General features: G+C 46.6%; 1 protein-coding gene across 1 annotated transcript; it reads left to right on the top strand.

Moving 5' to 3' along the window:
• The first annotated feature begins 1,825 nt into the window (after positions 1–1,825).
• Positions 1,826–10,783, top strand: CHRNB4 (cholinergic receptor nicotinic beta 4 subunit). Its single transcript, XM_063142741.1, has 6 exons — positions 1,826–1,884; positions 4,807–4,948; positions 7,373–7,417; positions 8,057–8,166; positions 8,577–9,549; positions 10,643–10,783. Exons 1-6 carry the CDS (start codon positions 1,826–1,828, stop codon positions 10,781–10,783), a joined length of 1,470 nt encoding a protein of 489 aa, XP_062998811.1.
• Positions 10,784–18,378: the final 7,595 nt, after the last annotated feature.

The following is an 18,378-nucleotide window of genomic DNA, read 5'->3' as shown; positions in this document are numbered from 1 at the left end:
AGCCAACTCCAGTTCTGTTTGTCTCTGCCTCTTCTGCTAAGTGAACACTGCCACCTTCCAAAGGCAGGGGAAAGAGATTCTCAGCCATTAGGGTCCTTGTACTAAGGTCTTGGTCATCTATTGGGTAAGTTGAACAAAATCATGGTCAAGGTAGCCAAACTCAGAACAGCAGCAGCAAGAGGATCTTAATATCCTAATCCTCAAGGTTGAGAGAGATGAGTGATAAAACAAAAAGTGCTAGAAGCTGGCTGTTAACAGCCAAAAGAGAAGGATGTGAACAGTTTCATCCATCCCACAAACTGAATGAACTTCTTGTGCATGAAACTGAAATTTGTTTAAGATGCGGAGGGTTCTTCAGTCACAGAAAATGCTCCTCCTCTTCTTCTGGCTCTCTGATGAGTTTGCAGACTGCTGCTACGTGCTGATGGAGGAAAGAATAAGATCTCCGTCCAGAGACACAGGGCTGAGCTAGCTCCTTGTGACTGAGAAACTTTGATTTGTTAGCCAGGTGGTAAATCTGAGTCAGGCTGTGCACAGAGCAACTTCACAAAAGAAAAGAGAGCGAGAATAAGTCAAAGAGAGGAGTAAGCGGGAGATACAGGGCAGCCAGAGGGGACATGAGGTGAGCATGGGAGGAAGCAGGTTAACCGTGCATCCTGCGCATGTCTACTCAGAAGTTAAGTCCTATTAAGTTCAATGCTCTACTTATGGGTTTCTCAGAGGCATCCTGCTGCCCACTATTGGAAACATGACGTTGGAGCAGGTCAGGGGTTGGGAAACTGCACCCCTCTAGATGTTGTTGGACTTCAGCTCCCATCAGCGCCAGCCAACATGGCCAATGGTCAGAGATGATGAGGAGTTATGGACCAGCAAGAGCTGGGGACAGTGGCTACAGTGCTGCCACACACACTCTCTGGCTAGGCAGACTGTTGGTCTGATGCAGCAGTGCTCTTATCATGTTCTTACACCCCTAAAGCCTCTGCTACTACCCACATCAGGCTGCCATGACCCCATCCAGGAGATCCGGTCCCTAGCATTCCACTGACACCCCCCCTTCCATTTCAAAGTGCAAGCAGGGAGACTCAGCCTCGAACTCACAGGTCTCCAGGAGCTCCCCTGTCCAGCAACATCTGGAGGGCTACACTGATGGGTTGCTGCTGCAAGGACTCGCCACTGAGCAACAGGCCTTCTCCAACCATTACAGACGTAAGAACCTGCTTTATGCCAAGTGCTACTGCTTAGCATCCTCTCTGGCAGTATGGGGCGGGGGGGGATGAGCAAAATTTGGCCATTTGATAAGCCCCCTTTGGCTTGAAGCCCCCTCGCCGCCCTCCTCCACCCCCGTCAGCTGCCTTCCCCCGGGGCTCTTCTGCTTGCTCGGATGCATCCGGCTCAGGAGGCAGCAGCCCGTCAAGATGCAGTCGAGTCACATGGCTGGTTTGCCCGCCGCCTGTGGCAGATGGGCGCCCTGGTCCATGGCCAGGACGGCTCCGTCCTTTTGTCACGGAGCAGCCCGCGAGGAGAGGCCGCGTCCGCCTCGCCCCCTCTTTAAACAGCTGCAAAGGGGGCGGGATCGCCCAGGGAAGCTCCCCTCGGGTCCGAGGAGTTGCTGCTGCTGCTGCTGCTGCTGCTGTCGCCGCCGCCGCCGCCGGGTCCTACCGCCTCTCCGATCCCTTGCAGGCTGCCTGAATGCCTCCCAGGCTCTGTGCTGCTTCAATTTCCCACGCTTGTCCCACCCAGGCAGCTGCGCCCCATCGCCGGCAGCGCTTCCCTCCCTAAGAACGGCGATTCACCTGCTTGCTTGCCTTCTTTTTTTATAACTGCCATGAAGAATACAAACGGGCTCATTTTCTTTGCTCTGCTTTCCTTTTATATTAACGGTGAGTGGTCTTTCTTTTCCCTTTCCAATACAGTTGTAAAGGAGGAGGATGGGAGCTTTGAAATCTCAAGAAAGGCATTAAAAAAAAAGGTCTCTAACTTCCAATCAGGATTATTGTTTTTGTTTTTTTCAGGAAAAAATAAATAAGAATGAATGCATGAAAGTAGAAACAAGCGTTGATGTTATGCTGGTTTCTACAGTATTAGCAAGGCCAGCATGTTGGCGCCTTAACCAAATCGGTGCCAAACCAGGACATTGAATGAATGCCTGACAGTCTGTCGTTAAAAGCAGAGGAGAGATGTCAAGAGGGAGTGTTAATGTTGAAGAAAGACTCTATCAGGTTTTCAGTTGATTTAGTGTCATTACAGAAACGAGACCCTCTAAGGATGGCTAAACCTTTCATTTGGCAGAGCAAGATTCAATTGGTCTTTTAAAAAAAGAAAAAGAAAAAGTGGTTAAAACAGGCACACGGATGAGAAAATTCATCAAAGCATTGATGGCTCTCCTTTGCTAGATCTTCCTAATATCTTTATATAGTGTATTTGAGATAGTATTAGTTCAGCAGTGCTGTACAATAAACCTATCTACAGCCTCCTTGAACTCCCAGTTTAATTCTACTGAATTCCAGTGGACCAAGTTGTCCTAAATTCAGATGCTCCAGCTTAACAAAGCTATAGACCTCACCACCCTTCCTAAAAAAAACCTTAGTTCTTCTTTTGCGCTATTATTCAACATGTCATTCATTGATAAAATCTTTTCACTGACACTTTAAAAAAAGAAGACATTTTGGTGTTAAAATATCATAGCCATTTAGGGAGGGGGGCAGAGGGGAATAGGGCCGAGGTGGGACGAACAGATATAATGATGGAGCTCCACTTTTGACTTGAAGAACTATTTCTCTCTGTCTTGTTACTTTTTTGTACGTTTAATTTTTTGGGACATGCAAGACAGGTTTTTAAAAAGAGCACTTACTTGACTCGGACGCTACCGTGATATTATATTGCTGGAGTGCAGTAGAGTGTAGAACTTATTTAGGTAACATGAATAAATCATGTTCTATAGAGCATTCTGAGAAGTAATAACTGTAGCATTCAATAATTTAAGAGGCCCAAGCATCCTACATTTCAGATTTCTTCCCTGTTGTTTGCTGACATTAGGGAGAGAAAAACTGGAACTATCGAAGGGCTGCTAGAGAGGTGCTTGGTTGTTAGAATTGGTGATCCTATGAATCCCCTTACACACACACGCAGGGAGCCCACAGAGATGCTGGAATGGAACTTGCATCACCCACAGTCAGCATGATATAAATGATCAGATTATAAGTGGTCAAATTATTTGGAGGACTGTGACATGAACCAGCCTTTGAACAGTAGAAGGCAGAGGAGAAGGACTTTCATTTCATTTTGTGATATTGCAGAGCTTGCAAATCTCTTTGCCAACTTCACTGCAAAGAAATCAATCCTATTTCTAAAGTGACTATAGTATTCTTAAAGTGCTCAGGGGCTGCAGTTGGTAAACATTAATAGCTAGCTCTGCCTCAGGATGTATTTTGGATCATTAGATATTAACATTGGCTGTGGAACTGAAATTGCTGCAGGGGCGGGGGGAAGCAGCTGCAGGAGAAATGTGTCCTAAGTTACACATCACTTGGTGACGTGTGTGTGTGTGTGTGTGTGTGTGTGTGTGTGTGTGTGATATATCTATATTTATATCTATCTGTCTATATCACAATGACTGCATCGTTCCTTTCCTTTCTGTTCTCTGGCTTGGGCACAACAGTGGCAAAAACAAACCCATCACACCTATTCAGATGGAAAATAAACCACCACCATGGGGGTTTAGCAATAATTTGTAAACTGACATGCTGAAAATTATAAAACCTGGTAAATCTGGTTGTTTTGCTTTCAGTTAATTTAATAAACAGGAAATGGCCCTTAACACTGATTCAGGGAGAAGATGAATGTTAGACATCACGGAGGCTCTGATCTAATATCCAGATATTCCAAGCCAACATGCTGCTGACATCTAGTGGCACGTCCCCCTTTCCACAAAAAGAGGGCAAAATAGTGTTTGAAACTGGGATGGGATGGATAGTTCATAAACAGCCTGACTTGAAGGCAGTTTTCACATGTGGAGGAGAGGTGGATGGTGAGAGGCTTAAGCAGCTGGGGGTGCACTTGCAGCAGAGAAGAGACGGGCAGGACAAGAGTTAAGCTGCTAGTGGAACATCTGGAGCAGAGAAACCAGGGACAGGGAGAGGGATAAGCAGCTGGGAAAGCATTCAGAGGAGAGGAGGGGAAGGTGGGGAGAGGGTTAAGTGAATGGGTGCAGTTGGAATCAAGCAAAGGTGGCTGGGGAGAGCGTTAAGCAGCTTCGAAGCATTTGGGGCAGAAAAGGTAGACAGGGTATAGAAGCACCTGTTCCTCCATTACTCCCAACCCTATTAAAAAAAAAAACACCAAAAAAAAAAAACTTTATCACATGTATTTTCATGCAAGATGATGATTCCCCCTGGGTCCCATGCAAAAATGGGGGCTTTTGGTGCCCAGCACAGAGCAACAGCCCCTGCAGGTCAATGAAGCCATGGTGAACTATTGTGACAGGCAAATCGGCCCTGTGGGGTAGAGATGATCCCGAGGGGCCCCACCTCATGGTTCCTCAGAGGACCCGATCCAGCCTTTCCACAGATGCTGGACATGCTTGGGGCCCTGTAATGTCTTTAGACCCTGAAGAATCAGCCCAGCCCCTCTCACCAGCAATGTAGCTGTCAACAGAATGGCCAGCCAGCATCTGGTCATACAACTATTGGTCTGCAAGCAGAGATTGTGATGATTTCCAGTTGTACATTTATGGCCCCCACCTTGTTAATGGGAATAAAGAGATGTGCCACCATTTTGTGACCCCCCTCTTTCCTGTCTTACAGAAAGTGACACAGCTGACGCTGAAGAGAGGTTAATGAACCACCTCCTGAACATTTCACGGTATAATAACTTAATTCGCCCAGCCTTCAACTCCTCACAGCTGGTAGTTATAGAACTGCAGGTGCTCCTGACCCAGCTCATCAATGTGGTGAGTTTGAATGACCCTCTCTTCTTTGCAGAAATTAAGTCAAAAAGGGATTTAGGGATGCCCATGAATCATGGCACAAACTTATTATGACTAGTCCCCACTCCACGCCCACCCCCAAAAGCTTCTGCCACAATAAATTGGTTAGCCTTGGCTGCAACAGACTGACATGTCTTGCTTCCTGACAGAGTTGTTGGAAAGTTAAAATGGGAGGGGGGCAGAGAAGTCTTTGAAAGAAAGGTGGGGTACAAATGCAATACAGTTGCAATTGGCTGCTAATTTCAAGGGGCTGATGCTTACCTTTAAAGGTAAGGAGAGGGCTGAAGGAAGTCTGTTGAATCTATCTGATTGACACACACACACACACACACACACACACACACACCAAATTACACCTATACTAAATTGTAGAAAGGAGGACATGAGCACTTTAAAATATCTCATGTAATCTAGGAAACAAAAATTAAATACTCTGATAGAGATCAACAATGTCATTTTATAGCAATAAATATATTCAGGCAGTAAGTGGGACCAGGCAAAGACAGAGCAACAACTGGAAAATGAAAAGACTTCAGTCAATGTGGAGTCTCAAAATATGCAAATCTTTGAAATTCCTAGACTGCCTGAAACCCTGTGTCAATCCAGGACCCCTAAATCTTCCTACCCTCCCAGAACCAACCCCCACCTTTCCTCCTTCCTTTGCCAGTGGGGCAGTTAAGCAATTCTAGACCTTGGACTTAAGGGTCTTCCTCCCTGGCCCTTCGCCCACCTGCCTGCCATAGAAAGCCAGGTTGTGAAGCAGATAATTGATGCTTCTACTATCCTGATGCTTTAGAGCAAAACACCCAATAAACAAAACAAACGCAAAACCCTGGCTGTTTGGTTTTTAAAAGAGATGTCCATGTGCAGTCTTGCATTTTAAACTCATGTAAGTCATCACACCATCATGACTACAGGAAGAAAGTGGGAGTTTGAATCTACTGATTGGATGCTAAATACATTGACTTGGGAATAAGCACCCTTTTCTTGTACTACATGATGGTTGATTTGTAAAGTAACAAACAAACAAAAAATCATTAAAAAGAGTGTCTGTAACCACGTCCCTGCAGTCAGATTGGTCCCTTCTCTACAGTCCCTTCTTCGCAGGCCCGGACTTTGGCTCATAGGTCCAGCCCGGGCTCAGCTCTCCCCCTTTACTTTACTGTCTTCCCCTCAGGCGTGATGAGAACTCAGCCTGGCCCTGGCCCCATTTAGGATGAGACTCCTTCATTAATTCTCTGATTTCCATAGTCCTTGCTTTCATTTAAAAGCTTTTCCCCCTTACAGTCTAGCAAAATAGCCTGAAGCCAGGCTCATCTTGTGAGCTCAGGAAGCCTCCCTAATCTAATTATTTTTATTTAATTTAGTTTATCTTAAGCCTTGTCTTAAGCCACTCAGCCTCTTTTAGTTGTTCTTTGATGCACCTTTCTGTTTTATCTTACAGTCATCTGAATAAATCCATGTAGCAGAATGTCCAGTTCTAGAAACTATCAGCTCAACTTAGTTTCCAACCTGGTCCATTACAAATAAAACAAATAAAACCTGTGTGTGTTCTGTAAGTCGGCTCCTTCTTAGGATGACGTTATAGACATGATGACCATGCCATTAAAGATCGCATGGTCTTCATAGTACGTTAGGCAAATTACAGTCATATTTAAAGGGCTGCTTCTCATGGGATTTAAAAAGGGCCAGCGAAATGACCAAGGGGATGGAAGAACTCCTTTACAAGAAACCATTACAATGTTTGGAGCTATTTAGTTTAAGAGAGAGGGGGGCGGGGACCATGGTCAAGTTGTATAGGAGGATGGAGGACTTGTGGAGGAAGGAGAACTTGTGAGTCTAAAGTCTGCCCACACCTCCTTTAGTCCATGCTATACTAAATCCGTCATGCTATACTAAATCCATCATGCTATACTAAATCCGTTAGCCTTCTGATGCCTTCAAAGTGCCACAAGATTGTTTGTTGTTGTTGCTTGTAAAAAGTCTGGGTGTTTTTCTGAAAGCAGGTATCCCAGTGGAGGGGATGGTATTTTTGCAAACCTAATATGCTTTTCTACACAAGGCATTTATCGGGCACTCATCATTCCCTAATAACGGTTGTTTATGAGTTCTTTAAATGACATCGTGAACCTCCAGTTTTGTTTCTGTGTCTAACCAGCACTTTGAGTGAGGTTTTTTAGAGCAGGGAAAATATGGCATTTAGTTGTGAAAGCAAAAGAAACTGTTGTTTCCACTTGTGTATTTGTGTTATGTAGAAGGAAATGATCTTAGTGTAGTGTTTGATGAAACTGAAAGTAGCTAACAGGTTAACAGTCAATTAACAGCTTTGTGCAATATATATTCCTATTACGGCTTAGATGTTCTGTATCTTTCTTTCTCTTTCTTCAGAATGAGCGCGAACAGATCATGACCACCAACATCTGGCTCAATCAGGTAAGGATCCCATGGATGCCCAATTTCCACTTTGTATATAGTCAAAACTGTACTCTCAGATTGTTATTATGTCCACCTGGATGCATTTTAAAGCAGTCTTCCTCAACCTGGTGCCCTCCAGACATGTTGAACTACAACTCCCAGAATCCCTGGTTCAATTTTGGAATATTCCCCCCATTATTGTAATTAACTCTATTTGACCTATATTTAATTTAGATAAGATTGCTTAAGAACATAAGAACATAAGAAGTGCCCTGATGCTGGATCAGACCAAGAGTCCCTCTAGTCCAGCGCTCTGTTCACACAGGGGCCAACCAGCCATCGGCCAGGGACCAACAAGCAGGACATGGTGCAACAGCACCCTCCCACCCATATTCCCCAGCAACTGGTTCAGCTATGGGGCAGTATATAAATGTTAATAATAATAGTAATAATAATAATAATAATAATAATAATAATAATATAGTATGATATAATTAGAGAGAGAGAGAAAGAAATTTTAATAACTTACATATTTATACTTGTGTGTATAGATTCCCATTCAAATTCTACCTTAGCATTTCATGCAAGAAACAAATGTGCAAGTCCACTGGGAAATGAACAAAGCCATCTAACATCGTGGTTGTGTTCCACATTTAGGAATGGACTGATTACCGTTTAGCTTGGGAACCTTCGGAGTACGACAGCATAAAAAAACTGAGGATACCAGCTAAGAAAGTATGGCTCCCGGACATTGTGCTGTACAATAAGTAAGTCATCTTGTACAATAGAGTGCTACGAATGGAGGAACTGACTTAGGGCCAAACTAGGAGTGAGGCATTCATAGCTGTGAGGTGGAAGATTCCCATCCCCACCCTCTGAAAAATAGCTGGAGCCAACAGGAGATGTTAGAACAAAGGAAGAGCCATGGTGGATCAAATCAAGGATCCATCTAGCCCCCACATCAAGGTTAACCCCATCACATGGATATCATGCTACTGGTGCTGGATTTGGGCTAGCACGAACACCCAAAGCTCATGAGTTCTTTAACAGCCCCCCCAAAAGCCCCAAACCTTGTCAGAAATAATCACAAAAGTAGACTGACCATGAATATGCTTTCAAACCCACAAAATACTCCATCTTTGCCATAGCTATATTTTTCTCTTGTTGGTTTCTTTAGTGCCGACGGCACGTACGAAGTCTCCGTGTATACAAATGTGATTGTGCAGAACAACGGGCACATTTTATGGCTGCCTCCGGCTATCTACAAGAGCGCCTGCAAGATCGAAGTGAAACATTTCCCCTTCGACCAACAGAACTGCACCTTAAAGTTCCGCTCGTGGACGTACGACCACTCCGAAATCGACATGATTCTGAAAAACGACTCGGCCGGCATGGATGACTTTACGCCCAGTGGTGAATGGGACATTGTGGCTCTCCCTGGGCGGCGGACTGAGAACCCCTTAGACCCGAACTACGTGGACGTGACGTATGACTTCATCATTAAGAGGAAGCCCCTCTTCTACACCATCAACCTCATCATCCCTTGTGTGCTCATCACATCCTTGGCCATCCTGGTGTTCTACCTGCCGTCAGACTGTGGGGAAAAGATGACGTTGTGCATTTCCGTCCTGCTCGCTTTGACGGTGTTCTTGCTGCTGATCTCGAAAATTGTCCCCCCGACATCCCTTGACGTCCCACTGATTGGAAAGTACCTCATGTTCACCATGATCCTGGTGACCTTCTCAATTGTCACCAGTGTCTGTGTGCTGAACGTCCACCACAGATCTCCCAGCACTCACGCCATGCCGCCCTGGGTGAAAGTGGTCTTCCTCCAGAGACTGCCCCGTTTCCTGTTCATGAGGCGCCCTGAGAACATCTCAGCCAGGCAAAGGCTGCACAACCAAAAGAGGAGTAAGACCGGGATGGTTTGCCCCGATTCGTCCAGCCTCTACAAGGGCTCCACCTACTTCGTGAACACAGCCTCAGCCAAAAAGTATGACCTGAACCTGGCAGATAACCCTGAACACGGTGGCAGCCATCAAGACGTCCGGCTGCGGTCGTCAACAAAGTTTTCCCCTGAAGTCCAAGAAGCTATTGACGGTGTCACTTTCATAGCGGAGCACATGAAAAGCGAGGACAGCAGTGAGAGCGTAGGTTTGTCCCCTGGACCCGCTGTTTTCTTTCTTTCCTTCCTGGAAATCTGAGGCACTTGTTCTCTTGTGGAGAAGAGAAATACGCTTCTGTTCCCCACAGTCATTTCAGGGTCATGGTAATTTGTTCCAGCAGTTCCAAGATCGCTGTCATCATTTTATTTATTTTATCTGTTGTGACATTTATATCCCACCTTTTTTCCATCAAGGAACCGAAGGCACCATACATGTTTCCCACTCCTCTCCATTTCATCCTCACAACCACCTTGTGAGGTAGGTCAGGCTGACAGTCAGTGCCTGGCCCAAACTTGCTCGGGGGCAGCGGCAGGAACAGAGGCAAAGGCAGAAGAGAGCAAAACTAAATCAAATGAACAAAATAGTCCAGGCTGTCGTAGCATGAAGCTCTTCCTGTCTTTCGGTGCACCTTGGGGGGAGGCATTTTGATCTTTTGGAATGGGGGAAAACTGGCCAATGATTGACAGCTGGGGAAAAGGGGCGGGGGAGCTGGACTGAGACCCGAGGCAGGCTGTATTTGGCCCCTGGGCCTCAGGTGTCCAACTCCTGCACTAAAAAAAACACATCACACTTGCACATACAGGGCCATGACTGCCATTCTGTGCATCCTTACATGGGAGTGAACTCCATTGAGCTCAGTGGCGCTTATGTCCAGCTGTGTAGCTTCAGCTGTAAAACACACTGAGCATAAAGAAAAGCCGCCATGGCTCCTGCTCTGAAAAACGCCCCGGAGCCTTGCTCCACTGTGCTTTTTTGCCACTCTATCACTGCTGCTTGGCCACTGTGCACCTTTGGTCTGATCCAGCAGGGCTCTTCTTTTGTCCTTCTGGGACTGTCCCTGGGAAATAGGGGCCCTTGTGATGTGTGGAGAAGGCACTGCTCCTCTCGGACTTCAAACCCTCAGGTTGCATCCCTGGACATTTCTTTGCTTCCATTTAAAAGGAACTAAGAAAATGTGAGTTCTGTAAAAGCCATGCAAGAAACTATTATTAAGAAAGCAAGGAATGTGAGTGGAGGAAGAGGGAGAAATATACAATTGGCCCTTTATTACATGCATTTCATTTGTTTATTCTTGCAGGTCGTTGAGGACTGGAAATACGTTGCCATGGTAGTGGACAGGCTGTTTCTCTGGATATTTGTCTTCGTTTGCATTCTGGGCACTGTTGGGTTATTCATACAGCCACTTTTTCAAAACCACTCGCCTGTTGTGAGCCCTTAAGCCAGCGGAATCTCTACACCAGCGACAGCTCGCTCACGGACGGGGCTGGATTCTGCTTTGAGTTCCACAAGTGTAATTTCAAAGTCCAGTCGTTTATGCAGGTGTTTTTTTTACTGGGGGTGGGGAGAATACCATGCGACTTCTTTACTTGATATAACTGATTCCTTTAACATGGGTTTATATCCACCCTTATCCTGGATGCTCATGGCGAGTGACGTGTTGAGCAAAAAATAATAATGAAATCATTGTAAATTTAATAATCTGCTTCTTAACTCCAGCCACCAAATGCCCTGCCCAGACAGATTCTTCTGTTACTTGGCTTCCAAGTTACAGTCAGGGCTAAAATTGTGGTGAACCTCCAGGACTCCATGTGCGAAGCAACTATGGAGAAAATGCCTTCTTTCTATGCACCTTTTTAAGCTGGAACTTGTTGATTTGGCCTTTTCAGAAAAATACATAATTTAAGGGGGTCTTTAAGTTCACTCAAACATTTGTCTTCAGCTGGTTGTTCGAGATCCAAAATTGGGTCATGATGGGTCAGCCCAAAGGTGGGTCATGATGACCACCTGCATTTTTAAGCTTTTTTTTTTTAAGGGAAGGGGGAGTGCAGTACTATTTAGATGTGACTCTGAATGTGCAAAGGGGGAGCGGGATTGGGACTGCTGCCCCTGCCCCCAAAACCTACTTAAGTGTGTTTGGCATAATATTTGAAAGAGCCTCCGCACATCTGATTAAAGTTCAGAACAATTTCAACCGCTGCATATGAGCATACAAATTGTACGTGCCTAGGTTGTGTATGCATGACTCTTTCATAGGCAGTGTGCCCGGTTGTACACTCCTAGACCTAGTTTGGACATAATGCTTAACCATAGTTTAGCATTACAAGAATAAGCATAGGCGCTCCTCGGGCTTGCAGGTTCCCTTTTTCCCTCTCTGCAAGAGGAGTTTGGAGGCTTTCACGCCTGACAAACTGGTTAATCTTAACTATGTTTTGTTGTAACAAGCCAGCTTCAAACCATAGTTAAGATTAACTGTACTTTAGGGTTTGGAGTTAAAACAAAACCATGGTTAATTTAAAATGGAGGTGGAAGCTTCCAATCTCCTCATTGTGGCCATGCCAGAGGGACTCGTTCCTGCCATCCATGCCATCCAGGTCAATTCCTGCCTTAACAGGAGGAGAGTCCAGTGGGTCAGGGATCTGGCTAGCAGGGGAGCTATCCAGCAGAGAGAGACTAGAGTAAGAAAGGTGTGGCTTCAGCCAGTGCGAGGGGACGCTGATGCCCCACCCCTTCTTGGCTCATCATTAAGGCCCTGATCCAGAGCACAGTTCCTCCTCATGAGCAGGACTCAGGGATATTTGACATGCTGCCAGACAGGCCCTGCGCCTCCGGTTTTGAGCTTACCTCCAGACGCGCTGCTGCTGCCTTTGTTCCTGTGGTCCGGGGGTAATCCTGGTGGGCCTGGAGCAAAGGGGTGGTAGCAGTCCAGGCGCTTCGCTTCTTCTAGTGCCACAGGTTCCTCTGAGCCCAACATCCATCAGGGCCAGTGAAGGGTCCTCCTCCGAGGGCTGATCAAGCTCCAAGGTTATCCTGCAAGGAAGATGGTGGGATGTGACATGGAGGAGGAGCACACAAGCCTCATCCTCTCTGCAGCCCGTCCTTGTAATACTGAGCCAAGGTTTTGCATTCCAGGTGAACTAGGCCATGGGCTTCTTCAGACGGGATGGCAAATGATGTGGGCAGCGGGCAGCGTCAGAGGACACTTTGCTCTCCTAAACGCCTTCAGAGTCATGTCTAAGCCAAGGGCAGCTTTCCCCAACCTGATGCCCTTCCCGTGGGTTGGCTGGGGATGATGGGAGTTGCAGTCCTATTAATTTGGAGAGCACCATGTTGGAGAAGGCTGTCCTAGAGTAAACCATTAATATTGAGGGGGCATGGAAAGAAATAAGGAAAAAGTGGGAGACCAATATACATGCATAAACTATATCATTTTACAAAGGAAAGTTGACACATCACAGTTTGGGGTCCAGGTCTGAAAAGATTGCAACTATCGCATTCAAATGCTTTATTTTGGCCTTTTATAGAAATGGGAGGATGTATGTATGTAACATGCTGACTTTGATCTGAGTGCACAAAGACTACCTATTAAAAAATAGTTTTTTACTTAAACACTTCCCTTATTTCACACGTTAGTCTGTTGCTCCAGTATTTGTTGCTGTAAACAGCTTCACACCTAATTTATAATCCAAATGTGTTGTTTTAGCAGAAAAGCAATTACTCAAGGCCAGTCATAAAGAGGCACATGCACATATCCCAGATGTCGTCATACTAGTTACACACTCCTGACTTCCCCAAGCAGCGAGAGGTTCTAGAGGGAGGTAGACAAACTCCCTTGTTTGCTGGTGCTTACTCCCAGGTAAGTGTGTTTCAGATTGCAATGGATTGGATGATAGAGTTCTGGAGACCTAAGCCATCTTTGTAATTTTAGTGTTGTGTATTTATTTTAATTATTACATTTATATTCCACCATTTTTCCTCTTGCAAGGAACCCAAGGTGGCTTACAAGTTCTTCCTCCTCTCCATTTTATCCTCATAACAGCAGCCCTACAAGGTAGGTTAGGCTGAGAGTCTGTGCCTGGCCCAAAGTCACCCAGTGAGCTTCCATGGCTGAGTGGGGACTAGAACCCAGATCTCCCAACTCCCAGTATGAGACTCTCACCACTACGCCACACTGGTTTTATTTACAAATTTATACTTGGATTTGTTTCCAAGGAGTCCAGGGCATGGGATCGCATTGCACACCTAGAGCAGGCAAAGAGACACGCCTGCCCCCAGATTCTGTTCCCACACAAGTGTACATTGGGCAGCTTCCCCCAGGCTGCACCCTCATGGCTGGGCCATGGCATGGGTCATGGGGCATATAACTTTTCACCCTGGGCCTAATCTACCCCCTACAGGCTCACTGCAGTCCAAATCCAAATTGTGTTTGGGAGAAGAAAATTAGGTGGAGCCAACAATCACATGCCTCTTACTTCCTCACTGTAAATCCAATTCTCCCATGTGCCAGACCTTAGGCAGCCAAAACAGCACCACCCATGTGCAAGAGTGAAGAGTGAAGATAACAGCAGGCTCCTGTGAAGCCCAAAGGTTTGCAGAAGTACAAAAACTCTTTAAGAGAAAAACCTATCAGGTGGGAGGGGGAATGCCCCCAAACAGTCTAATTAAGACAAAGGGCTTTTCTACCCGAGGCTGTTAATCATTATATCTACTCTTGGTGTCATCACAGCACTGAGATCTGAGATCTACACAGGAGTGGGATGGTGGTGATTTTTGAAATGCAGGTGCTCATCGTCACAGTCCCCGTAGACATGCCACCAGGAGAGTCCAACAATGCAGGCTGTGTGTGGATCCATATTGACACACGCCTTCCAGGAGTTTTCATTTGCTAGGAGGAGGTCTTTTGTAAGGCGGATGGGTTTGAGGTGCCCATTCAAGGCCAAGCTGCACAAAGCACTTTGTACGCCAACAGAGAACAAGGCATCTTTGCAGGTGAAACCCATCCCCCCTCCTCCACCCCGGCTCCTGTGAGAATTGCAGCTAAGCTCAGAAGGATCAAGGAAGTCAGAAGGGGGCTGGTGTGGCCAAGGACATCTCTGCCCCTGAGAGGCCTGGCTCCTCTACACCGCTGGAAACACAGAGAAGACAAATCAGTGCTTTGCTTCTGTCTCGATCTCAGAGGATCTCAGAAAGAGACTCCACCCTGCACACCCTCATGCACCCCTTGCAGGGCATTGGAAGAACGATGCCAAATATCGTGAATGTGTGAGCCTCTAGGTGTTGGCCTATAAGCCCATCGTTCCTGGCTCTTGGGAATTGGAGGGCAACAGCTTCTGGAGGACCACAGACTCTCCACACCAGGATTAGAACGCAAATGAGCCGGGGAGGGCATCTGCATGAAGAGCCCAAGTGCAAAACTGCAGGCCTTTTAACCAAAGTGGCTAATGGCCAGCCAAAGCCTGAGGTCGCCACAGACCCCCTCTAGCCCAGGGCATCACCCAGAGCTTTGGAGGTGCTGTAGGCCCAGTGCGATGGTGGGGAGGAGCTCCAGCTCTGAGCTGGACAGTGTTGGCTGAAGGGTCGTCCCTGAGCACCGGAGAAGCTCAGGGAGCTGTAAGAGGCCCCTTGCCATTTTCTGCGTCCAGACAATGCCCTCAGTTCTCCTGAGCCTTTCTCTGAGGGACTCTCCAGACCTTTTGCTGAGCCTCAGAAGATGTCGAAACACAGCAAGAAGGTCCAGTGCTACTTCCTGAGCCTTTCCTGGATTCTGAAATGTTTTTAAATGCATTTGCCGTTGGAGAGCTGGTCCGTGTATTTATGGAGCTCTGGCTGTGAATCAGATCCTACTGGGATAGCGGGGGGCATTTCCACCACTGTGTGTGGCCCCCAGCTCCCACTGCAAAAATCCCCTCTGCTGTCCAGTCATTTAAAATGGTATAATACACTGATAACAATAAGAGCAAATTATTAAAATGGTGCTCATGGCCCTTCAGAGAGCAGATTTGGAGACGTTCTGATGGGAGAGGGCCACTTTGACGGCTTCTCCTCCTCGTCTGCAAGGGGGGGGGCAGGGGAGGCCTTGTGGCAAAATTACTCATTTGGTAAGAAAATTTGAAACGGGCCCCCCTGCTGCCGTGCACTCAGGCTCCTGGCTCTGACTGGCTGAAGACGACCAGCCCAGGTTCCACACTTCAGCCAATGACCCCCATCCCGCTCTCTCGCCCTTTCCATTAAATGGACGTTCATAACCCTAAAGGACCTGTGGCAGCTCATTCACTGATGGTGTCCGACTCCACACCCTGCTGCTGCAAACTGCTTCCTTTGAAGGGCCACCCGAAGTCCAGCGGCTCCCTTGGGGCGACGTCCGTTCCATGTGCAATTCAATTATCCCATCTCCATTAAGTTGGAAAAAGAGCGCCTGCTGGCACCAGGTTCAGAGGAAGGATCTGATCCTGCCCGTGCTGCTGGCTGCAAGAGCTCTTTGCCTTATCAGATTACGAGCGTCGCTTATGCATCAGTGAACGGCCTTTTCCTCCTTTGCCTGTGCAACAGTGGCCGGGGAACATTTTGTGCCTACACCTCTTTGGCCGACAATTCCCATCTCTTGCCGTGAGCAGCCAGAAAAGGGGCAGGGCTGTAATTACAGAAAGAGAGAGAGAGAGAGAGAGAGAGAGAGAGAGAGAGAGAGAGAGAGAGAGAGAGAGAGAGAGAGAGAGAATCCTAGTACGGAACCATGGTTCAGAGTCCTTCTGACTCCTCACTGACTGCATCCATCAGAAGCTAGGCTGTCTCTTTGCAAGTCTCTGCCTGTAGAATGCTGCTAGCTGACTGTCTCTCCGGCAGCCTCTGTGGATGAGTGACAAATTCAGAGCAAAATGGGCAGGACTCAGAAGCTGCTTCTGGTTGTTGCTATTTCCTTCTTCCTTCAAGGTGAGTGAGCCTTCCTCTCTCTTTTGGAGGACAAGGGAGAGGGTGGGTGGTAGTCACAGGAGGCAGGAGATACTTCCTACTGGTCTCAGCTTTGAGTAGAACTGAAGCTGGGCTCCGTGGATGTCTCTAGCAGCATGCCATAAGACTCATCTTCGTTTTGGTGATTCTGCAGGGTTGTTGTTTTTATTTTGCTTTCTTTTAATTTATCCTTTCTAAAGCAAAGAGCTGGTTTGGAATGCTAAATAGTTCTCATAATTTTCCAGGAATTGATCAAAGAAAGGATAGGAAAATGTCTATTCGTGTTTAAATTCTACAACTCTGGCAGAGTCCAGAAAGAGTAAATTCCATGGAATAAGTGCACCTCATCTCTACGAATCCTAGAATTTCAACTTTGAGGCGTTTGTTATGGCAGCTGATGTTAATATAATTCCAAGGTGATGTGGGTTGGTGGGGATATAAGCCTCACGGGAAAACAGGCCAAGAAAGGGGAGGGGGCTGGAAAGAGGAGAGATGAGCAAATATGCTGAGAATGAAAACTATAACTATTTTATGCCAAGGAAGACATTCAGTACAAATTTAAATGAAAGCTATTAACAAAAAGATCTATAAACTAAAACCCCAAGCTGTTGGGTTTTAAAATAAAAATCTTATGCATTCTCAACTTCTGAAGACTGATTGCTAAATGTAAAAACTACTGAGAATAAATAGAGTCATGATATTTTTTTATAGATCAGTTTTGGGGGCACATTGATGTCCCCCTTTCTGCTTAAGGCTGGAATATAAGGAGTGGATCTTTGACTACCCATATGCAGTGTCTGCTGCTTTTGTGTTTTTCTGTTATATAATACAGAAGAGCTGCTGACTCGGGGAAATGGCTACAGGTCCTCCTAAGCACAAAACGTTGAGCCAAAATGCCACATGTGGGAAGAGTAAACAGGACTTAAAGTTCTGGACGTGAAGCTCCTAGGAAGGCAACCCGGTCCTTGTTTGGCCTGTGCTGACAGACGGGCCGTAGTTCAGTGGTAGAGAGCCCCTGCTTTGCATGCAGAAGGTCCAGCATCTCTAGAAAAAACTCCTGCCTGAAACCCCGGAGAGCCCCTGCTGCCAGTCAGTGTCAACAATGCTGGGCTAGGTGGACCCAGGGTCTCACACGGGTGAAAGCAGCTTCCTGGGTTCCTAGGGCACAAATCTTCATGCCCGTCATGCACTGAATGTGCACAGACGTACAACGCAACGGCACTACAGTGCTTGAATTGGTTGTGTGTCAGATACACAATGAAACTGCACTTGGTTAGAGAACCACCATCAGGGGACTCCACACAGCATTGCATAAGTGTTGGGAGTTTGATTGACTGTCTCCCCCACCACCACCACCACCACATTGCACCAGTTTAAAGAGAGGGCCAAAAAATGCACTTCCGATATAACCCCAAATGGTAGTAAACCCAAGCAGACAACAACCACTTGTTGCAACCTTGAGGCCCTCTGCTTAGACTGCGTTTTTATATTGGGGAGTTCATTTGAGGGAGGGATTTATTGTATCTAGGAGGGGGAATCTGTTGGCATCTATACCCGTGGTGTGCAGTCATAGTAAAACAACAACTATTTTACAAAAAATGTCAATAAAAATAATGTTTGAAGAATGTAGCAAAGAACAACAATACTGGACTAGGTTATGTCACACAATGCTCAACAACAACAACAACAACTCAGCGGTGCGCAAACGTTGCAAAATGAGGGGAACCTAGGAAGCTGCCTGGTAACAACTGAGTCCCTGGGTTTCAAGTTGGGTCCACCCAGCCCAGCATTGTTTACATAAGCCTTCCCCCACTTGGCACCCTCTGGATGTGTGGATTACAGTTCCCATCATGCTAGCTGCCCACTAATGGTCTGGGACTAGTGAAGCGTGAGCCTGCTTCAGTTTCTAAGCCATGACCTTTCCAGCTCTGGCTTTCTGGAAGCAGCCTTCATGCCCCCCCCCAATGTCAGAGCTCCCCCTGAACAGCCCCCCTCCCCCACCCCCTGGGTCCAAGGGGCTGCTCTCTTACGGAACAATCAGGCACTTCCGGTACCAGGAAGCACTTTGCACATGTTCATACTCTTCTTCCC

The sequence above is a fragment of the Elgaria multicarinata genome, chromosome 16 (assembly GCF_023053635.1).
Source record: "Elgaria multicarinata webbii isolate HBS135686 ecotype San Diego chromosome 16, rElgMul1.1.pri, whole genome shotgun sequence".
In the NCBI taxonomy this organism is placed as follows: Eukaryota; Metazoa; Chordata; class Lepidosauria; order Squamata; family Anguidae; genus Elgaria; species Elgaria multicarinata.
This window is presented reverse-complemented; position numbering and strand designations above follow the sequence as displayed.

Bases quoted from the DNA above. Each gene is read 5' to 3' on its own strand.
- CHRNB4 (XM_063142741.1), top strand. From the start codon at position 1,826: ATGAAGAATACAAACGGGCTCATTTTCTTTGCTCTGCTTTCCTTTTAT. The intron at 1,885-4,806 runs GTGGTCTTTCTT...TCTTACAGAAAG, and splicing joins TCCTTTTATATTAACGGTGA to TGACACAGCTGACGCTGAAG. The intron at 7,418-8,056 runs GTAAGGATCCCA...TTCCACATTTAG, and splicing joins CCAACATCTGGCTCAATCAG to GAATGGACTGATTACCGTTT.